This window comes from Manduca sexta, chromosome 11 (assembly GCF_014839805.1).
Source record: "Manduca sexta isolate Smith_Timp_Sample1 chromosome 11, JHU_Msex_v1.0, whole genome shotgun sequence".
Taxonomy (NCBI): Eukaryota; Metazoa; Arthropoda; class Insecta; order Lepidoptera; family Sphingidae; genus Manduca; species Manduca sexta.
In genome coordinates, this window is record NC_051125.1 from 9,413,633 (window position 1) to 9,424,246 (window position 10,614).

At 33.9% G+C, this 10,614-nt stretch overlaps 1 protein-coding gene across 2 annotated transcripts in view; it reads right to left on the bottom strand.

Moving 5' to 3' along the window:
* The window catches only part of LOC115452680 (amyloid-beta-like protein), a 126,592-nt gene extending 116,297 nt beyond the window's left edge, over positions 1-10,295 (bottom strand). For both annotated transcript variants that reach the window (XM_030181281.2, XM_030181274.2), the window contains exon 1: positions 10,162-10,295. In XM_030181281.2, coding sequence (XP_030037141.1) covers positions 10,162-10,227 — 66 coding nt within the window. In that variant the 5' untranslated portion in view covers positions 10,228-10,295. The remainder of the gene's footprint in view (positions 1-10,161) is intronic.
* Between the last annotated feature and the right edge of the window lie 319 nt (positions 10,296-10,614).

Sequence of the window (10,614 nt, forward strand, 5' to 3'; positions counted from 1 at the left end):
CTAGCGGCTCGCATCGATACGGCCCGAGCGAGCCCGAGTGGTTCCGAATGGGCCCGAGCGTCGGCCGCCCCGTCGCCATGACAGTCGAATAAAATGGATTTATTAGTTTAAAATATAAGTTCAAGAGTGTCTACTTATTACTAACGTATAAAATGAAACGTTTTTCATTCACAGTTGGAGTATAATGTGTACATCGTCTAAAAACACAGGAAGGCATTTTATTTATAAAAATACAAAAGTTAGTAAGCCGACTAGTCGCGACAGTGGTTGGAGGTTGACTAAGTGAATGTCGGGCAGTTACCTTACTTTCGTCTTGCCAGTATTGAGCTCGGATAACGTATCTATGTAATAAAAACATCTTAGGGTGCATTAGTTTATTTTTGTAGGGCTAAGCAAATAAACTGTTATGTATATTATAGATTAAATTTGATCAATAATATTTTTCGAAGATATGGCCATATTAACATTAAAGGTATTATATATTCAATTTGACGCTTAAATATTAAAGAAAAATATTATAATCATCACCTAATTCGTTTTCATAATCTGATAATGAACACGTTTTGCGTAATAAAATATTATTTTCATTGTATTTATTTATTATTTTCTAAGTGAAGGCCATACTAAATCAATCTAATATAAAAAGTAATGCTACACAACTCATTTATATAAACGCCATACTTTAATAGGTAGGTATACATATTTTACACAAATCCTTATTTTCCATACGTATTAAAATCAACCTTTTTATTTATTAAATAATAAACACGTATCTACACAATAAAAAAAAGAAAACAAAAGACGCTCCATTATTCGATAATAAATCCTATAAACTATCTACCAAACGGCTGATTTAACTCAGTTCGCTCGCTTTATCTCAAATATATTAATACTAGCAAGGATATCAATGTTAAGGCCCGTCTACACAGCAATTGGGGCAGAAAGGCCTATTTGCCGCTCCATTGGGCCTTGTGCCTGTTCTGACGTGGTTACCCGTGTAACAATACCTTTATAATGAAGTTTGAGCCATGAAGAGGTTTCGCAGTTATGCTGAAGGTCAACAAAAGGACCTTTCAAAGCCCTCACTTATAGTTTATTAAGTGCTGATTCAGTTGATACGTCGGATCTTCGTAAAGTTAATGGATTTGTATAGCATTATTGACTAACTAGCAAAGGGCTTTACAGTTCAATCATGTTTATATAAATCGATAAATGAATGCGTGGACTGAATAATTTGGTTGAAACAATATTAATTGATGAGAAATAGATTAGAAACGTTTACACTTATTGGTAAACTCGAAAAATTAAAAAGAATGAGATAATTATTTTAGAAACAATATTTGAAATTAGAATGTAAAAAATACGCATAATAAACAGCACAAAATAAAATATATTCATTATGATCATTACGTACTACGAATAATATACTTTTACTGATTGAACCTCCAAGGTCGGCAAATAGCTGAACTATTATAGAATAAAAAAAATTATCCATAAATAGTAGCGCGAGGACGAACCAGTTACTCCTAGATGCCATTAGTGCACCAGTTGCTTATTTCAATACAATCAAGCCTGACTATAATTAGATTTGAAACGGCAAAGAGAATAAAACATAACGGTTTCTTATAATAATCGCAGACAACATGGAGGTATTTCTGCTGTTAAATAAATGTTAATAACTTAAAGCTTTTATCGTCATTTTGGATTATAGTAAATAGAGTATTATACACACACGTTACGCATTTATCCCCGAAGGGGTATGCAGAGGCGCAACCAGGGCACGCACTTTTCGCTGTGTGTTCCGGTGCGAACCTTTCGCCATATCAGCACAAATTTCGGACTCCGGGCTGATACTGAGAAAAACCCAAATATCACTTTGCCTGACCCGGGATTCAAACTCAGAAGCTCAAAGCGCTGCACCACGCATGCAGTAAAACTACGCGACCGAGGCAGTCAAGATGTTATACAAGCTTGTTAATATTCATGATCACCTAAAACAGATCTTAATAATATCACTGTTAGTTCAAGTTATCTGGTTGGAAATCCTTGCACAAACTCATCACCTAATTTATCCATATCTAAACAATAGAAGAGCATTTCTCATAAACATGATAATGTCATATCACGTCATGGACATGTGCCTAACAAGAAAAATAACGCTAGAACGTTCCAAAAATAAATCCAAGTGTATTCTGCCCGCAACCTACAGAGCTCGGCGCAACTCTTCGTATTCTTTTCAAACAAAAGACTCGTAACACACAAGGTAAAGTTCCGCTAAGACGTCTTAAGTGTGCAGCCGCGGAAACAGCGTGTATTATAAGCGGAACGTTCGAGAACCTTCCGGCGAATGGCCTGATTATCTCTGTTCCGGGATTATGATTCCACTTAGAAGAAGCGCCAATTGCCATTTGACGATACAAAGAAGACGGTACTACGTCTTCATACTTTTGTCGTAGATTTAATGGTGTGCCTTTTGTGTTGCAGACTTGATGATTATTAATTTCAGGACAAATTGCATGCAATATTTGTATTTTAGGTAAGAAATTTTTGCTGTTCAAATAAAGTCTGCTTAGTGCATCATGCCATTGTTGTAAACCTATTAGAAATGTGCAGATGGTTACAAATACAATTGAAATCTTCGAAACATCCAAAAGAATCCGGTAACAAGCCTAATAAATCGTAACATTTCTACATTACAAACACTCGAAGGGGAAATTTAATTCGAATTTCCACTTAAGAACATCTGTTGGCTGTTTGCATCGCACCGCTCGGTTAAACCGGAGTGGAGCGCTTATTTCGTGGCCCTAATCCCTCTCTCTGCGACTTAGCGATGCTGCACCGGCGACATCTTGCATGAGGATAAAATTTCAAAGAGCTTTTCCCACTGAAACGTAGGTATAGAATCTTACGTAGCGTTTCATATTTAATATTGCAGGTGGATATCCAATCTCTTAAATGAAAAACGGTTTTGTTGGGAATTAAGAGAACAAAAAAGAAACAAATAAGGGAGTAAAATGATCAAACTTACAAAAAACATACACTCGCCTTTTATCCCCAAAAGAGGAGGCAATTAGGTGCGATTATCATTATGATCACTTTGCGCCATGTGTTTAGGAATACACATGGCGCAAAGTGATCACAAGCTCGCCCCCTATCACATCATGGGAAGGATCCCATGATGTGATAGGGGGCGAGCTTATCGTCATATCAGTGACAAATTCCAGACTCCATATTATAACCAATGAACACCTCCGGAATAAATGAACATGACAAAACACCAGCATTTCGCTTAATTAACAAAACGTTATGATTTATCATTCGAATATCCATAAAATCGAATATCGTTTTAATATTGAAGTTTATGCATATAATATGATACCTACAAAATTCATAATAAGAGGAATCGCAAAACCTCGTTAAGTAGAGTGGTTTGTGTCGGACGCGCAAATTAATTTTGATGTTAATTTCTTTCCATTCATTTCCTACGCGTTTGTAATGAAAGCGCATACTACTCATGTAATGGGAATATGAACTTTTTTAATTTAATAATTGGGTCGTGTTTTGCAAAAATGGTTCACATAGCCGACTGGAAAGGATGTTTTATTAAAATGGCCTGTATTTTTGTGTGAAAATTATCTGCTTTTATCCTATCAAGTTAATATATTATATACTAATAGGTTTAATCAAATCATAAATGTCTATTAAAAATTAATTTAATAACTTTTATTGAAATTACACAAACTACAACATTTGTACAAGACCCGGTCTAATAAAACAAACAAAACATGGTGAGGATTTAATTAATTAGAAACCAATTATTTGCATTGCATTTCATAGCAAGTGCAAGTCGTAGAAAAATAATAAATAGCAACTGTTTTCTCGCTGGTTTAGTTATACCGACTTGCTGAAACACTAGCCAGAGGATAACCGATAACAAGTTACTGGCTAAATTAAATTTTAATTCAAATATCCGTCATACCAGTACTCAAAGAAAGTGTGGGTAGAAACTAATGGCACGAACAACGAGCTAGCCTCTATTACGTCATAGCGCTAGGGTTGTGCAATCGGACAGTGAAATTCAACCGGTCTCAATACGAGGGGCATTCAGTCTAGGTATTGTGCCGTTATCCTTTGTGGCTACTGGATAGTGCTCACTGTAAATGGATTTCTAGTTTAGTTGCGGACGTGAGTACTGAGTAGTGTTGTCTGTAATCTATTTTCGTCAATTCTTGGGGTTTTAGCGTTGTTTGTTAGTAATAGGTATCATTAATTTGTGGATTATTTAATAGTTCGTTAGTTTGTCTGTTCATTTTGCTATCAACCATCTTGATTGTTTAAAATAAACCAAGACTTTTACCGTTAACTTCGTATCTACAAAAAAGGACAATTACCCCACTACAAAATTAACACTTCGTTAAGCCAACATTCAACTGCAAAGCCACCGTTTTTATTAAGAAAAAGCCACAATTAATCTTGTCCGAAGCGTGTTCGTTATCAGCTTGCACACGTCCCTTGAACAAAGGAGCGCGAGCCGTTTTTGAACAATGCTCAGAAATCCCCCAGCATCCATAAAGGAGGAGCGATAAAACTGTAACACCAAGCAATTGAATTACAAACTGGGTTTTAAACGATATAAATACGGAATTCTATTTTTAAAAAACATTTATTAGTAGTCGTCGTAGTGACAACCCTGCATTAATTGCGCAATAGTTATAAAAGTGTGTTAAAATTCTAATTGCCAGTTAAAGGTTAAAAATAGTATAAAAAAGGTATAAAAAGAAAAAGGGGCTCTTTGGCGATCAGTAATTTATATAATTAATAACATAAAATTATATAAGACGAGATAAAATTGAAAACATAAAACTCACGCTAATTGCCTAATATTGCATTTTAGAGATAGTCGCACTACCGAAAATCAAAGTCCGAGATAAATAAAAATAACTAGAACAAATAATTGCGACACCTACATGTCTGTGGAAGAAAAAGACTTATATTTAAAAAAGAGAATATAACATAACGGTATGCAAATTATTTTAACCCACTCTAGCACTCAACATGGTCATGAATTTTATTACCATCGTAAAGAAACCAGCAGCATCTTATCAAACATTACAAGTCTTGTAATAATTATAATATTTCACCCATACCTGACGCCGCTTAGGATCCCTATTCATAAAGACTCAAGAAGGGCCATTTTAAAAAAAAATATTATTATATGACCAAGTATAGAAGTCCCCGATTATGCTCCAAAATCAATGATAATCCAAAGAATTATATTTATCTATGTCGCTATTGTGAAACCGCTCCTTAACTTAAACCTTTCGTGAGCGAAAATAAAATCCAGATATACAAGAATCTAAATTGATAAACCCGCAACTTATATATGGGAATACGCTGGTGTAAAGTCTTTATTTTACGATAAACCTGCCATGTAAGCCGGGTTAACGATCGAATGATAAATCAATCGGAATAAATTGAATCTCATTTGGCAATCTTTGCTTTTTATCGACTTGTTATTCGCTTTTATATTTTTTATGTTTACCATCTTACGTTTAATCGGTGTCTAGATCAAATGAGATCGCTGTCTAAATTATAATTAGGTTTTAAAGACTCTACGGCTTTATTGAGTTTTTATTAGAGTCTCATTCTATCAAAGGCATTTTAATGTTATTTAGTATATTATTAACGTACCTTACTTTCAACCTTGGGCGGGATCACAAATTTTGATTCGGGGGGAATGCCAATAAATTTAATATGAGTAGTCGCAATAATTACACGCATTATAAAAGTTATAAGTATATAAAATATATTCTTGTGTTGAATCCATGAGGTATCTGCCCTCTCTTGCTAATGCTCCTCCCTGAGTGCGCTCATGCAAAACCTTAATGTTTAGATATTTGTTAAAAGTATGAACTAAATCCAGCAATACCATAATATTTCTATAGTTTTATCCTAGAAAGTTACACAGTTAAATTTTAAAACCTAGAAAAGTTTTCAAATAGGCCTATACCCAAACAAACCCTAGTATTTTAAAGAAATATCACTTGCGTTATTGTCGAAAAACCCAATAGCACAAATTATAATCGATAGTTTCCATTTCGAAATATCCGAATCATTAACGTATTCGAAAGAAAATGGTGAGTTTTCAAAAAACAACCTTTTACCAACAATATTCGTACAAATGAAAACAAATTTCAATAAATAATTTTAAATTGGTAACCAATTCACGTTCGACTCGATTCGTACGTTTCATTGTTACATATTGATTGGGTTTCTGAGTAGGTTCATATTATATTCATTGATGCGCGTCGAAAGAAGGGGCATATGACATCTGACTTACTTCGAAGGTCGTATAAAGAAATGAATATGATTTGATACAAATCAAATAGGTTATTGAATCGAGGATTATTTAGAAATATTTTTTTTTTGCTTTGAAAGCCGAGACGAGCTTGCCGTTCGCCTGATGGCAAGCGATACGACCGCCTATAAACAGTAGAAATACCATTCAATACCTTGAATTACACAGTATTGTTTGGTTTTCCACTATGCTGGGCATCCTGAGACATGAGATGTTGTCTTATTATGTCCAGTAGTCACACTGGCTACTGGATATCGAATAAGAGGGTTAAAAATGAAATAATGTTACGTGACTTAAATTATGTAACTTTAGAAATAAGTCATATAGGGCATATTTTTCAGTTAGTTACAGTTATTGATGAAGACTAAATAATAAAGAAACATTAGTAAAATGTCTTCATTTCGCAATATCGAAAGTTCCCGACGGGTCCTCTAAAGGGTCTATCGAGATATCTTTTCCTTACCTTTCGACATTGTTTATCAGTATACTATAAGATTCTAGCATAGTGCCTATAAAACTGGTTAGAAACACTTGTTTTTTTTATATTTCCGAAAACTTTAAGTTGTGATTGATCGATTTTTTTCCAACCGAATTTCGGCCACGGCCAATCTGAACGAAGATTAGCCAGGTACGCAGGAGATATTATAGTACATAAGTGCACTCTCTGTTCCTTCACTCTCATAGTCCGGTCAGACGGCAATCGGACATGACCACATACAGATCAGGCGCAGGACCATCGGCTTTACGAGCTTTCAAGGCACGGGAGTATCACACCGTCAACTTCCTGACTTCGAGCTGCGACTGAGTAATTTTTTAAGATGGAAAAATCCAGTCATTATTATTTTGGCCCGACCAGGGATTCGAACCCAGGATCTCAGCGCAGTAGTTGTACTCCTACCGTGTACACAAACTACGCCTCCGAGACAGTCAGAAATTCAAGATAATAGTATAATTAGTGATGCGCCATCATGATGCATGCCATAATTATGACCGTTTCGCAATTACATCATTGTTTTGCAGATCGCTCAGTAATTAAATTTGAATATGAATTGTCGAAAATGTTTCGTATACAATGCGGTATCATTATTCAATGAATTCTATAATGCAGATTATCCATAATCGAGCTGGTTCCGCGACAATAACAAAAGATAAATTATATTACAGAATCACTTACCAATTATTGTATGTTATAAAATAAATTACTGTAGTAAAATTATTAAAACTATAAATATTTTATTAACTATATTTATTGATTCAGTTGTATCGTAATCTTCTGATAGAAATAATTAAGATTACTTAAGGCAAATAATAGAGTCCGGATTACAGTAAATCATCGAAAAGAGGATATCGCTCTCAGCTCAAACATTAAAAATACAAGATAATTTATATCTCGCTAAATAATATAAAATACTTCATATTTTAGATTAAATTTCAATAATTGAAAAATCTTTTAATAAAATTCATTTAAAAAAAAATTATACGATTATCATACTTCTACGATATTTTTGATTTATATCGCTTATAAGATTCGAAAATTTCATATTTTTTAACTGATACAATTCTCAAAAGGAAATATTGTTTTAATGACAAATTAAGAAAATGATAAATTCATTTATTGTCTTATCTTCTAAAATCACTTGACTGTCTCTAGTCTAAAATGAAAAAGGTCAAAAACAGTACTGCACAACATGTCGTTTAATTTTGTCAATTAAATTGCAATAATCGGTTTCTTCTTATTCTTTGCTATTGAAAATCTTTCTCTTAATTCATTTAACATTAAACTGGTATAATATTTTTGCAGTAGTAGGTGTAAATCTAAACATCCCATCAATCAGGGAGGCGGGTTGAGTGACCTGGTGATTCATCACATTATTTCGGGATCTGCACTCTAGATCAGTTATCTAAAATTAGTATATCGTATATACATTTTTATCAGAAGTATTAAATTATATTTAGTTCGCGACTTTTAAGATTAATTATTATTTTTTTAATATATCATTTTTGTGCAAGATATTTTTAGTTTTTAATGAAAGAAGCAAAATTAACATGGAATTTACAATTATTCTTTCGTGATGTTAAAAATATTTGCGTGACAATTATGTAATGTATTTAAATCTATGATTTTATTGGTTCCGCTGTAAAAAGTTAATTTATAATATTTTGAAGCATAAAAAAACGCGATAAATTCCAACAATTTGTTAATTACAATATCTAACATTCGCGCAAACATTTAATCATTAAAATGCCTTATTTTGTAAATAAATGTAATAAGTAACCCGTTAATCGCAAAGCGCCCGTCTGACAGACCGATGACTCATCAAATATTTTGACTTTTGAGATCACCAAGCTGATTTAACAATCCAAAAAGTGAATTAAGCCGAAAATTATTCAGTCTTTTATATTTATCCAGTTTGTATCTTTTAAGATTGATTACTTAATCGTCAGATAAACTTTTCTTTTTTCGCTCAATCGTTACCAATTCATCAGTGATTTTGCCAATGTCAATAGTAAAGTAATATTTCCAATTTTTTTTATAGACTTTCGGCTCAAAGCTACCTACGTAGATAAGCTCTTTGTAACTATGACAATTATATCTTTTTTTTTTTCTTTTTAAGAAATCCTATCAATTTGTAAATTCTTCATATAAAAGTTATCGCTCATTCGCAAATAAGACTTTTAATATACATCCTTTCTTCTTCACTGATATGAAGACAACGTTTTTTTTTCATAAATCCCATTGCGCAATAAATGAAATTCATTTTTGTGAAAAATGTCAAAGTTTCACAAAAACCAATAGCGATGCGCGGGCCCAAGCGACCCGGTGAGTCAGCAAATAATTTCGAGATCTGCACTCCGGGTTAACTTTATAGACATTGGCCTACTAGTATCCGCTTTATTTATATCCCCGTTTATTGGTATATGCGTTTATTTCCAGACTCGTCTATTGCTCTTTATTGCGTTTTGTAATAGAATGATTGATATAGATTTTTTATTGATTTATTGATAAAGTATTAGTTTTAAGAGTTATTTAAGAAGGAAGACAGCTATTCCTTTTTTAAAAAGTCTTATCTAATCAAAAACGGTTAGCTAAACTTTTTTCTTTTTTTAAAAGTCTTGTACGTATGGTTTTAAATTAAAAAACATATTAACTATAATTAAATGATATTTACGTATTTGTCTTAAAATCCTTTTTAAGGAGTATAAGTAATATTCTAGTTTCAAGTGTGTTGCGTAATTTTCGCAATTTGTTGTATTTTTTTATTTAATGGTGATTTATATCTCAAACAGGATATACCGACGTATTTCCCGTATATATAACGCTGCATACGTACCTTGCGATTCATATATCTAAATCTAAAATAGATGCTTTATATTTTTTTACCCAAATTTTATTTCATACCTACAACGCAATTTTTAAAATACACGAATTACAAAAATATGATTGCATACGGAAATAAAATAAATCTTTCCTTTTTTACAAAACTGCAAAAAAATATTAGACATAAAACGCTGTTTTACATCATAACTTGCGTAAAAAAATCAACATATTTTTTCCAAACATGACATCCTTCATGTGTTACGCAACCCAAACGTACCAATAAAAAATCGTCAAGCAAACGCTTACGAAAACAACTTTTATGGCATCAGCGGCGTCAACGCTCTTTTCAGCACGCTACTATATAACGCCTTGAAAACATTAAACGAACGTGGTCAATCGATTTTCGACTTAGTGCCGACGGCAACCGACCAACCGACCGGCCGTCGGACAACCTGCTCAAATAGGAAGAAAGGAAACATCTTACCTGTCCAGCATGCAGGACGTCCAAAAATATGGTAAATACACTTATAAATAGCACGGCGCGCGTCATGTTTGCGGCCGCGTTGCTTCCCCGACTCTGGTAGGACTGACGTATAAGCCGGACGCCAGAAACCTGCGTACTGGCTCGGTACGGCACTGTAGCCGTACCTAGCGTCGTATAGATCGACCCTCCCGGGACAGAGATGGCGTATACGCCACCGCGCGGGTTAGAAAGAGACGGATGAGGGAGGATAACGCACGCGCAGTACTACAAACGCAGCACAATGAGGACTCTATCGAAGGGGAGCCAATGTCTTCGTCTGGCTTTGTCTGGATTTCCCGATGATGCGTCATTTTTTCATATTCGCTTCACTATTGTCATTCATTTTGTAACCGAATATTAGCCGCCTGCTTACTGAATAGTTACTTTATTCGTATAATATAAGGGTGGTTTTGA